Source organism: Urocitellus parryii, chromosome 6 (assembly GCF_045843805.1).
Source record: "Urocitellus parryii isolate mUroPar1 chromosome 6, mUroPar1.hap1, whole genome shotgun sequence".
NCBI lineage: Eukaryota > Metazoa > Chordata > Mammalia > Rodentia > Sciuridae > Urocitellus > Urocitellus parryii.
The window spans coordinates 13,797,627-13,814,698 of record NC_135536.1 but is presented as its reverse complement, the minus strand read 5'-3'; the positions used below and the strand labels follow the sequence as shown (position 1 = coordinate 13,814,698).

The 17,072-nt window shown below is 34.9% G+C and overlaps 1 protein-coding gene across 1 annotated transcript in view; it reads right to left on the bottom strand.

The window, feature by feature from the left end:
• The window catches only part of Catsperb (catsper channel auxiliary subunit beta), a 119,480-nt gene that overhangs the window by 26,297 nt on the left and 76,111 nt on the right, over positions 1 to 17,072 (bottom strand). Inside the window, exons 15-17 of the mRNA XM_077800107.1 lie at positions 10,130 to 10,284; positions 5,629 to 5,783; positions 474 to 664 (exon numbers count right to left, since the gene is read on the bottom strand). Coding sequence (XP_077656233.1) covers positions 474 to 664; positions 5,629 to 5,783; positions 10,130 to 10,284 — 501 coding nt within the window. The remainder of the gene's footprint in view (positions 1 to 473; positions 665 to 5,628; positions 5,784 to 10,129; positions 10,285 to 17,072) is intronic.

Below are 17,072 nucleotides of genomic sequence, written 5' to 3'. Positions count from 1 at the left end.
ATTTGTTTAGAGTAAAATCCAAATCCTCATAATAAACTATACCAACTTTTATTGTGTTTGTATCAGATAACCCTTGGAAATAGAAATATTCTTTTAAAGAATGATTAAAATTATTTATTATATAGGAAAAAATTACATAAACTTATTTTCTTAATTTTTCCCCATTTTTAATTGACATATAATTCCTATTTTCTCTCACTTCTTCTAAGCACTGTTTAAGGAAAAATAACCTCATATGAATAAATAACAGGGTACTACTATTGATGAAATATTAAGGAAATTTTATGTAGGTTTACCATATTAGGAACAAATAAATACTTTAGGAACCTAAGTGTACATAAACTTTGTTAGGTTGTCAGTCGGACTAAAATTTGAATTGTATTGCTCTACGACCATGAACAATCTTCTTGAAAGATTTTTTTTTCATTTTTTTTGTCTAACTATTAGAGATGTATTATATTTTTTATACTTACTTTGTAATGTAAGAGTAAGTTTATAGGTGAAATCTGAAGTTTTATCAATGAGAAGAGAACTAGACAAACAAGGGCTCTCATTTTCATCTTCTAATTCAAAAGCATTTATTGTTTCTGCAATAACCGAGGACAAAAATCCTTTGGGAGTCTTATGTTGCAGTATCTTTCTTATGTGAGCTTTTCCACTTTTACTAAAAAAGAAAATAAAAGCTCATTAAGTAATTTAGACATCATCGTGGCTTAAGCAAACATAATTTCTTTTATTTAGTTTACAAATAATATATACTACCCTTGGCTAACGAATAAACATTTGATTAACATTTGTTCAAACTCATTAGTTGTCATCCTGGCATTGTGGTACATGTCTGTAATTCCTGATAGTTGGGAGGCAGGAGGATTGCAAGTTTGAGACCACCCTGGGCAATTCAGTGAGACCTTGTCTCCAAACAAAATTAAAAAGGCTGGGGATGTAGCTCAGTGGGAGTGTGCATGCTAGGCAATCACATACTTGTGTGCTTCTTAGGTACGGGATGTGGCCTCTAAAATTAAAAATAATTCTAGAGATGACTAATGTTTGCCTGTGAGACAGAAAATTCTATAGTCCTCATGGGAAAAATATTATCAGCATTTGTTATATTATGTTTGATTTCCATTTTCACCTCCATCTCTAAGTACGCAAGCTGCTTCGGGGTGCATATTGTCAGCAACTATAAGACAGCCTGATATATACAACATGCAGATTTTAACCTAGTAGAAGAACAGGGCCTACCTCTTTAGGACAGAATGAGTGTTTTAGTCCATTCAGACTACTATATCAAAATATCAGAAACTGGGTAGCATATAGATCACAGAAATATATTTCTCACAGTTCTGGAGGATGGGAAAGCCACGATCAAGGCAGTAGCAGATTCAGGGTCAGGTGAGGGGTCCCTTTTTGGTTCATATGTGGTGCCTTGTGTGTCCTTAATAGGGACACTAATCCCATTTATAAGGGCAGGGCTCTCACAATCTAATCACTTCCCAAAGGCTTCCTAATGCATAACCTCAGGGGTCAGGATTCAACCTAGAAATTTTGTAGAGATGCACACATTCAGACCATAACAGTGAATTTCTGGCAATACAACATTGAGCCTCTTTTTGTTTGTTTGTTTGTAGATTTGAGGTTATAGAATTCAACTGTTTTTAAAAGATATTTTAGGCCTAAATGTAACTTTAAAAGTCATTGGCTCTTGTGAAAACCCACCTAGATCTCCCTGTCCTTCTCCAACCCAGCTGCTTGAAGACCAGCTGGGAGAAATGCACCTGCCTGGGAATTCAGAAGGGTGGGGGTGGGAGAGATTGAATTTGGAGATTGAACCTGAGACCAGGAGATATGGGGTGCACAAGTGATGTAGTGGATTAAGAATTGGCTTCTCAACCACACACATGGAACCCAGGGGAAATTTCTGGGGTACAGTCTTTGAGTGTGGACTGTCAATTGCTGGGTTCTGGAGGTGCACTGATTTAAAGTCTCCAGAAAAGTTGGAATTCAGTAAAGAAAGGAGTCCACTCAAGCCTAAACCCTGCCTGCAGGAATTCTGCCTATGGGATTACCTCTCTCACTCCAGTGATCCCATGTAACACTGAAGCTGAGAATTTTTTGAACTCCAACAGACATAATTCTTTAACTTTTCATTGAGATCTTTTTTGTTTTTGTTTTCTTTTCTCTGTTTATTTGTGACCTTAATGGTTCATGGACATTTATACATATTCATATTTGTTTTTTTTTCCCATTTCTAGCATTTTTGAAGCAAGTTATTTTTTTTTCTTTTTCTTTCTTTTTTTTTTTTTGTAGTTGTAATTGGACACAATATCTTTATTTATTTATTTTTATGTGGTGCTGAATATCAAACCCAGGGCCTCGCACTTTCGAGGTGGGCGTTCTACTGCTGAGCCATAACCCCAGCCCCTGAAGCAAGTTATTTTTCATGGATCAGTATTTTGAGGACTAGGATATTTGATTAATATTTCTGTTTTGTTTTGCATTCTTTTATTTATTTTTAAAAAATTTTTACTTTACATACATATTTTTCTCTCACTTATCTGTTTCCCTTGGTTGTTTCTCTTTTCTTCCACTAACAGCCAATCTCTATTGTTTCCCCTTTCACTCTTCTTTTATCTTTTTACTTCTATCCCTCTCTCCTCCTCCCTCATAATCATTATATCCTATATCACTTCTGTTCTTTCCCAGTCTACCATTTGAAATTGTAAAGCCTTTTGTAAACTTACTGTTTTTACTGTGGGCAATAACTGATCATATAGTTTCTGTTTATTGTGACAATTAGCATTGTAGATGTCATAGCAGAAAATATTTGGTTTAATGCTGTATATTGTTTGCATTGGTTGTTGTTCTTATTTTTCTCCCTCTAAAAGGTGAGATATCAGAAACAGGTAACATTTAGAGGGAAACCAATCTGATTTCAGTTGATTTCTCAACTCAGACCCTAAAAGCTAGGAAGTCTGGAATAATATACACAAAGCTCTGAAAGAAAATGGATGCCAACCAAGAATACTATACCCAGAAAAATTAAGCTTCAGCATTGACACCAGATGAAATAAAAACCTTCCATGAAAACAAAAGTTAAAAGAATTCACAACTAGAAAGCCTGCACTACAAAACATTCTCAATAAATTATTTCATGAAGAAGAAATGAAAAAGAAAAGTGAAAACCAGCAAAGGGAGGGACTATACTAGAATAACAGTCAATCAAAGGAAAAACTGATTCAAAGAAAAAGCCAGAAATAAATCAGAATGACAGGGAATAAAAATAATTTCTCATTAATAATATTGAACGTAAATGGCCTAAACTCATAAATCAAAAGACACAGACTAGATTAAAAAAGATTAGATTCGATTAAAAAATAAGACCTAACAATATGCTGTCTCCAAAAGACTCACCTCATAGGCAAAGACATCCACAGACTGCAGGTAAAAGGATGGGGAAAAATATATCATTCACATGCATCTTGAAAAAAAAAGGAGTTTCTATCCTCATATCGGATAAAGTGGCCTTCAAACCAAAGTTAATCAGAAGGCACAAAGAAGGACATTTCATACTGCTTAAGGGAACCATATGTCAACAAGACTTTACAATCATAAATATTCATGCCCAAACAATGCCCAAGCATCTACATATATCAAACAAACCTTTCTCAATTTCAAGAATCAAATAGATGACAACAAAATAATACTGGGTGACTTTAACATACCTCTCTCATGATTGAATAGATACTCCAAACAAAAACTAAAGAATCTATAGAATTAAAAAAATACAATTGATAATTTAGACTTAGCAGACATATACTAAATACACTTTCTTTTCAGCAACACCCAGATCCATCTCTAAAATAGACCATGTTGTGTAAGCTATTGCATATGTTGGCATATGATTGTAATATTATCTTAATATATTTTTAGTATCTGTAGGGTTGTTTTGATAGCTCCCATTCCATTGATACTAATTTTTGTGTTCTTGCTTTTTCTGTTAGATTTTTATCAGCTTTTAATTGCATTATTTCTTTTTCTATTTATTATATTTCTGTTCCTACTCTTATTTTTTCCTTTCTACTACTGAATTTGAAAATAATTTGATTGTTAATCTAGCTTCTTTCTGAGTACTGGTTCGTTCCAGAGATTTTGATATTTTAAGCATTTATTATCACTTATTCAAAGGACTTTTTATTTACTTTTCTAGTGCTTTCTTCTTTGATCTATGAGATATTTATAAGTGTGCTGTTTAATTTTGAAATAGTTAAGATGTGGGTGTGGGTTTTATATATCTTAAGGAGATTGATTTCTAATGTAATAATTCATGCAGGAAACACACTCTACATGATTTTAAATTTTTAGAATTCCTCAAAGCTTATTAAATGACAAATATAGTATATTCTTACCAATTTTCTACTTGTCACTTTTGTGTATAGTTCTCTATAAAAAACAAGTAGACCAACCTGGTTAATAATGTTGTTAAGCCTTCTATATCATTAATCCTTCCAGCAATGTGAGGAAGTTTAAAATTTCCAAATATGATGGGCTGGGGTTGTGGCTCAGTGGTACAGCACTTGCCTAGCATGTGTGAGGCACTGGGTTTGATTCTTAGCACTGCATATAAAATAAAATAAATAAAATAAAGGTCCATCAACAACTAAAACATTATATTAAAAAATCTTCAAATATGATTGTGGATTGGTCTTCCTAGTTTTATTAATTTTTATTTCATGTATTTGAAAGTTTTTATTAGGTACATACACATTTAGAATTACTATAATTTCTTGCAGAAGTTACCCTATTATGTGTATGAAATGTTCCCCTTTATCTCTGAAAATACTTTTTCTTGAAATTTATTTAATATTTATAGCTCTAATTCAAATTTCTCCTGCTTACTTTTCACACATTTTGCTTTTAAACTATCGGTGTATTAATATTTAATGCATATAGTTATTGTTTGCTTTTAACACATGTTGAACATTTATACCTTTTAATCACAATACCTAGTTAATTTATATTTAAAGTAATTAAGCATACTGTTGGGAAAAAAAGAACACCTGACATGAAGGTCAGTGGAAAATTGGGAAAATAATAGGTTTGATGATGGAATATTTCTGGAAAATAGGTTTAATAGTCCTGCTGTCAGACTCAGAGAGAAAATTCTTGAAATGGTTTTGAGGCAATTGTTGATCTTTCATTTATCATATGGTACACAGTAACAGATTTATTTTATTGTTTGTTAACATTTTTTATTTTGCAGATAAAAATTCTGTCATCATTAAAAACAAATAAACTTAAAGCAAGAAAAAAAAAGTCATTGGCTCTTGCCAAAAGCTTCCTGAGAATTCTGTATAAACTATCACACAATACTTTATGAAAGATGGCATTTCTGATACTCAAGGAACACACATTTCTGTAGATTAGCTTGATATGCTGATGTAAATGGCACTATGTTTCTAAAACCAGGGAATCATGTAAGATAACTTGGAGTGTATAAATGTATTTGACCTTGTAGGGTATCAAAGAAAAACTTATTCTATTGGATAAAGAAAATTACTCAAAAAAGTAGCCTCAAAATTTAGAATCTAATAACCATCTAATTAAATGTGAGGCAAAACCACTAACTACCTGGATTGTATAAGTTTTTTATAATGCATATTATTGAATTTCTTGGTGTGTATAGTTTCCGGAGGTTCATCCAGAGGTACATAGGCAAAAAAGATCACTTCACTGAAGGAGAGAAACTGTGGTGCTAGTGCAGTGTTAAATCCCATATCAGGAGGCTGGAATTGGAGAAAAGAAAATATTGCACTTTAATTATTTTATGCTTCAATGATGACAAAGTTCAAATAACAGATTTGTTTCCAGTTTACATCAAAACAATACTGTTTTACTTATCAATTGGAGTAATATTTCAGTGTGATCTGTTTAGATACAAAGATATCTATGTATGTGCAAGGGAAAATGTATTTTCCTCTTTGAGGAGGAAAAGGAATTCCTATGACTAAGACTCAGTTTAAGATTCCTGTGCCCTTTGTAAATGCTCATGGTGGCGAGGAACACAGACACTTACTTATTTTCTATTATGTGTGTGAGGAGTCAGGAGATGCAGATTTCAGAATTTCAATTTTGGGGTTTTATTTAGGAAATGGCCTGTGAAGTGCCTCTCCTCCCTTGAAGGCTGCTGCTCCCAGTCTCATGCCAGAGACTCTTAGCAGAGTTTTATTTTATGGTGCTAAGGATTGAACCCAGGGCCTCACACATGCTAGGCAAGTGTTTTACCACTGAGCTACATCCCCAACATCAGGAGACTGCATGACTCCTGACTCTGTATACTGGTGGCATGTGCCTTGCTCACTACCTCTGAGTCACGGATTCTCCTGGCAGTCACCAAAGGCACATTCATCCTACTTTTCTGATCTCTGGCTCTTCTTTCAACACATTTTTCTTTAGCTTTGAGAACTTTTAGGGGTGAGAAGAGACATGGGTACCAGGCTCCAAGGAGATGTTAGAGCTGATTTTGTTGCTAGGAGACAATAAGTGGGTGGTAGGTAGTGCAGATTGTTTGGGGCACACCCCCCAGATAGTGCATCCAAGACCTTTTTTATGTTATGCTTTAACCCCCAGTTTCTGAATTTTGAGGACCCACTTGAGAAGGGAAGAGAATGGGAAATAGAGTGGCTAAAAGGACAGGCTACTGTCCCACTCGTCTTTCTTCTTCCATGATAACCCTGCCCTCTTATTTTCCTAATGCCAACATAGAAAGGAGCTCTTGTCCTCTTCACAGATTACATGACATGGAAGGAACCACTTGCCTGGGATAGAAGCCTAATTCCAATAACTAGTCAGCAGTGCAATTTGGGATTCTTATGTGTTCTCTCTGTGCCTCATTTTCTTCGTAATTAAAATGGGGGGATTAGTTTTTAATGTAGGCACTCAGTGCTACAAATTTTCCTCTTAGGACTGCTTTCATACTGTCCAAGAGACTTTGATATATTGTATTTCTGTTCTTTTGTTTTTAAGAATTTCTTGATTTTTACTTTCATTTCTTCTTTGATTCATTCTTCATTTAAGAAGTCTTGTTCTATCTCCATGTGTTCATGTAGTTTATATTGTTTTCCTTGCTGTTGAGTTCTAGTTTCATTCCCTTGTGATCTTGTAGGATGCATGAGATTGTATCAATTTGTTTGTATTTGCTATTGTTTTTTGTATTTTTTGTTTTTTCTCTGTGACCTAGAATATGGTCTATTTTGGAAAAAGTTCCATGTGCTGCTGCTAAGAAGGTAAATTTAGCTGTCTTAGGGTGAAATATTTTGTAGACATCTGTTAGGTTCATTTGACTTATAGTGTTATTTAAATTGGAGATATCTTTATTGATTTTATGTTTTGATGATCTGTCTATTGGTGATAAGGGTATGTTGAAATCACCCAGTATTATGATGTTGGGTCTATCTGGGATTTAATGTTATGGATTTTAAAAAAAAGTAATTGGATATGCTGACATTTGGGGCATAAATGTTTACCATCATTATATCTTCTTGTTGGATTGTTCCCTTTACCAGGATGTAGTGGCCTCCTTTGTCTCTTCTGATTAATTTTTGCTTGAAATCTGCTTTGTCAGATATGAGCACAGCTATTCCTGCTTGTTTTCAGGGCATGTATATGTAGAATATTTTTTCATCTTTTTACCTTCAGCCTGTTGTCTTGGCCTATCAAATGAGTCTCTTATAAACAGCATATAGTTGGGTCTTGTTCTTTTTTGATCCATTCTGCTAATCTACGTCTTTTAATAGGAGAGTTGAGACCACTAACATTCAGTGTTAGTGTGTATAGGTGTTTGTGGTTTTCTGCCATTTTGATTTTTTTTGCTATATTTAATACAGTTTTGAGTCTCATGCAGTGGATTACTCCTCTATTGATCTTCCTCTGTCGGGGAGCTTTGGGATTTCTTTTTTTGTTCCTCTGTGTGCGTTTCATCTTTGAGTATCCTTTGTAGTCCCGACGACTTGGGTGTTCATGAATTCTTTTAGTTTATTCTTATCATGGAAAGTTTCTATTTTCCCCTTGAATTTGAAACTGATCTCTGTTAGGTACAGTAACCTTGGGTGGGAGTTGTTTTCTTTTAGAGCTTATAATATCTCATTCCAGACCCTTTATTTTAGGGTCTGGATTGAGACATCAGAAGTGCATCTTATTGGTTTGCCTCTAAATGTGAGCTGATGTTTCTCTCTTGTAGTTTTTAGTATTCTTACCTTATTTTCTGTGTTAGGCATTTTGATTATGATATATCTTGGAGAGTGTCTTATTTGAATATGTCTATTTGGGGTCCTACAAGTCTCTGGTCTGTCTCATTTCTAATATGGGAGAAGTTTTCTGAACTATTCTCATTGAAAATGTTCTTAATGCCTTTAGCTTATATTTCCATGTTTTCTTCAATCATATGTGGAAGCTAGAGTAAAATAAAGGAAAGGGGGAGGGAAGGATAGGATATAATAAAGATGAAGGGAGTATCAGTAATGTAGAAGCAGGATATCAAGAGGTAGCATGGAGGGATGGGAAAGGGGAGGCAATACATAATAAATTATTTAAAAATATCATGTTATGGGCATATACAAATATACTACAGGGAATTTCACCTTTATGTATAAGTAAAAAGAACCAATCAAATATAAATAAATAGACAAGTGAAAGGAAGTCTAGTGAAGTTGAGGAAGCGGAACCGGGGAGAGGGGGACAGAAAAGAGGAGGGAAAAGGGGGGAATCAGGAACTGATGAATGTATAACTAGGAAATTCTAATAAGAAAAGGAAGACTGGAGAAGTTACCACAGCAGTGTAGGAGACTGTGCACCCTTACTCCAGTTGGAGAACCCAGGCCCTTTGCAGATCTAGCAAAGTCTGGAACAAGATTCAGAGGAGTTTCTGTACAAATATGTAACAACTAATCCCACCATTATGTGTAATTATAATGCACCAATAAAAATATGAAAAAATAAAATGGGAAATGTAATATTTACAACTGCAAATATTTTTTTCCAGAGTACACATGCATAATTTGTGCAGAGACAGGGGTGTTGTTGTTAAATATAATTTCCTCAAACTTGTCCTGAATATAAAAATCCTTATAGGCTTTTCATTTTAATAATTTAAACTTTTATATATAAAATGAAAAATTGTGAAGTCAGTAAAACATTGAGGAAACTGCTCTTTTGGTTAGTTCTACTCTCTTGCCACTTTGTTCACTTTGTAAAAATGTAGAATTAATTTCCCAATTCAGGTAAACAAACATGAATTCATGTGGTGGCATCTCATCTCACCAAGAAGCTCCCTCCCTCACTTTGATACATATATTAGACAGGGGATGTTAAAACACTATCCTTTTAAGTTTGGTCTTGGCCTGGTAATTGGAATAATCTTTTAAAACTAGATTGTCCTTTGTTCTATTGTCCTTTAAGCCAAAGGGCAGGTTTTATTAAACCCAGTCAAAAATCCAAAAATTTGCTAACATACTGATGAGTGTCTGAATTTTAAAATTCAGACAATGAGAAAAGGAGAGAATGAGAAATAGGCTAAAAGTTCATTTTCATAACAGTATGCCCAATGGTGAATTCTTAGGAATATATACTTTCACAGGTAGCATATTACACATTAGAGTTATTTTAAAAATCTTTATGTTGTGCAATCTGTGAAGAGGATGAGAGCACCTTTCTTTGTTGGCATTAGGAAAATAGAAGCTAGAGGAAAAGGGATTAATATGGAAGAGGAAAGATGAGCTAGAATTCATTTCTTCGAGGCTAACCTTGAGAGGTAGAGAATCAACCCCACATGGGCCTGCTTTGAGAGTAACAGATCAGGTTTAAAAGATCTGGTGTTTTCTGCTGTGAAGACAATTGCATGCAGGTATCCTGGGTGGAGCTGAAGCTATTAAAGCCCTGTGTGGGACTTGGAGAGGGTCTGAAAATATTCTATGCGGATATGGACATTTTCCCTTTAGTTAAATAGAGAAAAGTACATTAATAAGAGTTTGTCCCAAGGAAAATATGTCCCCATTTTCCCATTTTTTTGTGTGTAATGAATGTGGAATCTATTCTTAAAACAAGACAAACCATTTCAACACATTATATAACTGACCTGTCCAAAAATACTTCTAGAATTTCCAAAGCCTTCAAATACCCCACCATCTTCAGAGTGATCTGGAGTCAGTTTATGTATGAATCCCAAGTGATCGTAGTATAATGTGAAGACTTTATTTTTAATAGTTCCAATTTCACTATATATTCCTAATCCTATTAGGAAATAAACAGAAGTCTCTTGATATTGATATGTTACAACTAGAAAAAAATTAATATCATACCTAGTGAAAATATCTTCACTTAAATTAAGGAGAATAGTAGGGCTCTGAGTGCCTGAGTTTGTAATACACATGTTAGTCTGGTTAAGTCCCAGAAAGTCTTTTTCTAAGCTACATGTCACTAAGAACCTGTTCACTGATAAGGGGATGTTTAATTAAGGAATCCAAAGGAAAGGAGTTTAGTTCCCCCTGTAGTGTTTTCTGTTCCTAAAACCAGCAAATCAGATTCCTCAACAGATAGATGTGGTGAGAAAACAACCCTTAGGATGGGAAGGCCAATTCCATAATGACCATGGGTCATTATTTAGACCTGAATTGAGGGTCATGCTTATCTTTAGGCACCATGGCAGAAATCTGGTTGTAAGCAGCATTCACTTAGCCAAAGAGACACTGGTCTGGATGAAGACAGAGTCCTTTTCCTGGATGGAACTAGAATAAAAGTTTACATTACAGCCGAGAAAGGCTGACTTCTGCGCACCATTCCTGACTTAGGCCCTGTTGGCTCCTTTTCATGTTCCTGACTGTTAAACAATGGAGCACCCCAGGACTCAGTTCCTAGATTTCTTCTTAGACTAGGAAGATGTTATCTAGTTTTAGGACTTTTTAAATCTTTCTTTATGTGGATGATCCCCAAATATGTCTTACATCTAGTTCTCTTCCCTGAAGTCCAGGCTGATAATATCTAAGTGCTTACCAACAGCTCCAGATCAATATTGGTTGGGCATCGTAAACTGGACTTGTTCCAAACAGAATTCCTAATCCTCACACAAACCTCCCTCACCCTCAGCCTTCTCCATCCTCAGGTTTCCTTCTGTAACTGCATTATTACTGTCCATCAGTCCAAAAACCTTGGTGTCATTCTTAATTCTTCTCTTTCTTTCAGACCCTACATATATCTAATCTACGAGCAAATCTATTGACTCTAGCCTCATATTATATACAATTGCTCCTCAATTTGTGCTGGGCTTATATCATGAGAAACCCCTCATAAGATTGAAAATACTGTAAGTAAAAAATGCATTTTATACATCTAACCTTCCAACCATCCTAGCTTAGCCACACAGCACACAGTGGAGCATTAGTTGCTTCCTCATGTAATCTCAAGGCTGACTGTGCCAAGCGGTGGCTGTGGGAGCCACATTGAGTAACCAGGCCTTTCAGTCCTGATGCACCATGGGGATCTGAAAGATCACTGTAGTCTGGCACAGTAGTGCCATGACTCATGACTCGGTTTTGCTCCCCTCCACCTTCGGGTAGTAAGGAGGTTCTCTTTGTAGTGCGTGCCTCTAGGTTTGAGTTTCACTCACCTGTTTCCTCAAAACCCTGCCCCTTCTGACCTTTGTTTGGATAGAACTTTCTAAGAACAAGAGTCCTCCCAATAAAAGCTCACTTCTGAACATGTTCCCTCTCTCTTGTCAGCCTCTTGTGACTTTCTCTAGCTCTCCCTTTTGGGAAGCCTGAGGCCGAGAGCTGGGGAAGCTGTCCTGAAGCTTGTGTAAAGGTAAATTGTGTCGTGTTTTATTTGGCGTCCAGCAAACTTAGCTCAGCTGCCTGCGCTAGTTGGAGGCAGCAGGTGGCTCTTGGAATTTGCCTAATATTGCAAGAGGGTACTTCCTACTGAGTATTCTAGGCCAGGAAAAGATCAAAATTCAAATCCCAAAGAATGGATACTAATGAAAGTGTACCACTTTCTTGCAATCTGTAAAGTTGAAAAAATGTAATTTGAACCATCGTAAACCAAGGGCCACCTGAATATAGAATCTAACCACTTCCCTCCATGGTCACCATCATCAATCACCTTGTATAAGCCACATCATCTTTCTTGTGCCTCCTAACTGGTCTCCATGTTCTGCCTGTAGCTCCCTTCAGACTATTCTCAGAAAAGGAACCAAAATAAGACCTAAAATAAGCTAAGGCACGACACCTGCTTTCCTAATCGAAACTCCCAATGGCTTTAATCTCTCTCTGAAGAAAAGCTAAAGTCCTTACAATGCCCTTTAAGGGCCACCATGATCTGAATTCTGGTGACCCCTCTGAACTTATCTTCTATGATTTTCTGGGCTGCTTCCTCTTCCAGATTAACTTCAGGTTATCAGTGACCACAAATGCATCATCTGTCACATGGACAGCTTTGTTTTTCCACTCCAATCTTAAACTTTTTACATATTGTCCTCAACTCTCTAGGTTAATCTGTACCTCTAAAACAATGATGGACATAAATGGTGGTAGAATGTTTCCCTATTTTGTTCCTCATTATAAGCTAAAAGTTTTTAATGTGTTTCTATAAAATCTGACTATATAATTGCTATATATTCCCCACCCCCAGATACTCTTAATGAAGAAGTAATGTTCTTTCTATTCTCGGGCTGCTAACATATTTTGTTTTTTATTTTTTTTTAGTTGTAGATGGACAATACCTTTATTTTATTTATTAATTTTATGTGGTGCTGAGGATCAAACTCAGTACTTCACACATGCTAGGTAAGTGCTCTACCACTGAGCTACAACAGAAGCCCCATATTTTGGGTTTTAATCATAAATAATCAAAATTGATCATTTGGATCAAATTTTAAGTTTCCTCAAATATTTTCCTGTACTTATTCATAGGATTTTTTCCTCCTGTAATCTGCAACAGTGTCACACTGGTTAATTTTCTAATGTGAAACCATTATTGAATCCTGATGTAAATCCGACAAGGTCATTATGTTATATTTTCATATATTGCTGAGTTTAATTGGTTAATAGTTTCTTCAGGATTTTTGCATCAATGTTCTAAAAGTTGTTAAAATTTTTGATTTATGATTTGTCTTTGATATTGTATTTTTCATTACCAAAAGATGCATTTTATATTTTTAAGTTAGAAGAGCCACTTTTTATCATTTTCTATCCTATGTGGATATTCTCGCACTGCCTTTTATTTTGTGAGATATAGTAACTACATTAAAAAAAAAAACTCTGCCTAGTAATATGAATAGTCTTTTTAATTTTTTTTTGGCGGGGGGTCTGTTTTTTCTATTTTTACTGTCCTGTGTTATTCATGGTACACTATTTCCTTTATAGTGGTTGCTTTTTACGTCTCTACTAGTCACTATCTTTGAAAAAATCTTGGAGGTTAAGGATGATATCTTCCCCCTGTGAGGATTTGTGCTGCTTTGCCCAGGTGCTTGGGGGTAGTATCAGAAACAAAATCTCAGCTTTTGCTTGAGCACCCAGACAATGCAATCTGAGGCTTTAAGTCTTATAGAGACCTTCCAATGGCCACCACTTCTCACATAGCGTTTTTGTTTCTTTTTTTCCCTACTTGCTTAACAATAAGATAACCTTGCTGAATTCCTTGGGGATGCATGTGAGAGTGTTTAGATTTACTTCTGGTTCATCCTTATTCTGAGTAGAGCCCTTCGGTATTCTGGCTCACGATGGATGCCATCTATCATTCTCACCACCTTGAATAGACTCTGGGCCATAATTCTTCACTTGTTGAACCAATCTTTTTTTTTTTTTTTTTTACAAAAGTGCTGGGGATCAAACCCAGGGCTTTGTATGTGCTAGCCAAGTGTTCTACTGCTGAGCTAAGCCCCAGAATTACATATATTTCAATAGTACTTCTTAATTCTTCTACATGGAATGTTCCCTTATACTCTCACCTTGACCTTCATGTATTAAAGATTGACATTATTAATTTAAAATTTCTTATAAAATAACACTTTATTTAATCTTTCTAGTATTCCTTATAATTTGAGCTTATATAATATATTATTTTAGAACATTGACTCAATGATGATGAATTTTTACTGTTGATATTTTATCACACAAAGAAGTACAATGTTTATTCAACATTTTTGGTCTAAAAATGTTTCTTTGAATGCTAAGATTACTAGCTATGCTTTTCTTCTCAATTTAATTGGCATGTTTTTTTTTTCAAGCCTTGATGTTTATTCTTTTTTGCTTTAGGATATTTCTCTCTTGGCAACATATTTTGGGATTTTAAAGTCAAAGCAAGACTCTGCCTTTAATGGAGAAATACACATTATCATTGATGATATGCAGGGCTTGCTCCCTCCTCTTCTTCAGGCCTCTTCACACTGCTTTATTAAAAAGGCAAACTGGGCCAGAGCACTCCCTCACAGCTACATGCCCTATACCCCACCAGCACTTCCTTACCTTTCATGTTTTTCTTTTGTAGCATTTATCTCACATACAGACTATTTTTGTATATTTGTTAATTATTAATCTCTCCTGACCAGTACATATGTAAGATCCATGAGAAAAAGGATTGCATATCCCTGGTGAATAGAACAGTGCTGAGCATGTAAAAAGCACTCAATAAATGTTATTGAATAAGTGAACATTCAACAACTATGGTGAAAGTGAAAAACTGTGCTCCATTTGTGTACAACAAATCGAAGAGCATTCTACTGTCATGCACAACTGAGTAGAATATATAAATAAAAAACCCCATGATGATAACTATAGATCAGCTCTTCTTGGGGTTATTCTGTTTTATACTCTGTAAAATTTCTGCTTTGTTTTCTTTCTTCTTTTTCATGATATTCCGTATGGGCTATTTTGTTTCCTTTTGTTTTTTAAGAGCATATAATACATTTTTATTTTTTTAATTTAAAACTAAAATTTTTATTTGAAAATTTAAATGTAAATACCTTAAAAATCTATTTGTTACAATAAAGGATTCAATGAAATTCCTAATTCCATGTTTACTTATACTCAGATAAGGAAATAGTATTTGGACTGCCTTTTAAGTATGTCAAAACCTTGGATTTTTTGCTTTAACTTTTTGTTTCATTCCTAATTTTAAAAATTTCTTGATTATTTGATTGTGAGATTTTTTAGAGATTTTTACATTTTTATTTCTTGCAATAATAATGCTCATAATTATTTACTCAAAACATACATTGTCAGGGCTTTTTCTTACTGTACAGTGGACTTTCCTATAGTAAAACTTTGCTAATATAATTGATAAGGTTCAATATGCCATATTGCATCTAAAACCACACTCATTTCACATTTTAACACCTACGCAATTGGGACTTTTAATTGATGTATTTTAACAACTGTTATCCACCAGGTGGCACTCATACCATGGTGGTTAACGTGTCACTTGCAAGCACAGTGATCCATTGATATCAGCAGGGTATTGGTTCCAGGACCCATCAGATAATCCAAATAGAAAGATGCTCAAGTCTGTTATATAAAATGGCAAATATTTGCATATAACCTATCTACATCCTCATGTATACTTTAAGTAATCTCTAGATGACTTATAATACTTAATACAATGTAAATGCTATGTAAATAGTTAAAATTGTTTTGTTTAGGGAGTAATGACAAGAAAAAAAAATCTGTGCTCATTCAGTACAGATGCAAATTTTCCAAATATTTCTGATCCTCAGTTGGTTGAATCTACAAACGCAGAACCCACAGATCTGTAGGACTGGCTGACTTTGTCCCAGTTATTTGTACTGTCATGTCTGAGTTTCTTGAATCATTGGTTTATTGAAACTCAATACTTAGTTTATTGCTATTTAAAATGTCTTCAAAAATATTACGTTATAATTTGACATTGGAACAGTTATTGTGGGTGCAGCAAGAGAAGACAACAAAGTAAAAGAAAATTGCATGATGTTTTACTCCTGAGGTACACATAAAAGGATTGTCTTATCATATCAAACAACAGCCAGGAGAAATAATGTCAGAGCAATTCATGCATCACTTAGAACTATGGAAAACATTGTATTAAAGATTTTCTGTTAATTGGACAGAGTACCTCACAATCAAGGGACAAATTTGATGAAATAGAGTGTTTACAACATGCTTCTGTTGACTTTGCATATGAATAATGTGTTGGTTCCAAATTCTTAGGCAATACTATTTTTCTTTGAAGATTCTATAGGAGAACATTGGGTATTTATTGTTGCAGCAGAATTCAAGGCTGGCTTGATTTTTGTTCCTTTTAAATTGATCTATGATATGGTTTTGATCTGGAATGTTACCTAAAGTATCATGTATTAAAGACTAAGGCCCAGTCTATGGTGCTATTGGAAGGAGTAGGAATGTCCCCTAAAGTATCATGTATTAAAAACTAAGGCTCAGTCTATGGTGCTATTAAAAGGTGGAATCTTTTAAGATGTGGGGCCTGCCAGAATAGCCAAAGCAATCCTTAGCAAGAAAAGGGATGCAGAAGGCATCACAGTACCAGACTTTAAATCATTCTATAAAGCTATAGTAACAAAAATAGCATGGTATTGATATAAAAATAGACATGAAGACCAATGAAACAGAATGGAAGACACAGAGACAAACCCACATAAACATAGTTGTCTCATAATAGACCAAGGTGCCATAAACATACTTTGGAGAAAAGAGAGCTTCTTCAAACAAATGATCCTGGGAAAACTGGAAATCCATATGTAGTAGAATGAAACAGAACTCCTATCTCTCAACCTGCACAAAACTCAACTCAAAGTGGATCAAGGACCTAGGCATTAAAGCAGAGACCCTGTGCCAACTCTAAAGAAGAAGGAGGCCCAGCTCTCCACCATGTCAACTTAAGAACTGACTTCCTCAATAAGATCCTAAAGCATAAGAAGTAAATCAAGAATCAATAAATGGGACGGTATCAAACTAAAAAGCTTCTTCACAGCAAAGGAAACAATCAAGAACATAATAGAGAGCCTGCACAATGAGAGAAAATCATTATTACCTGCA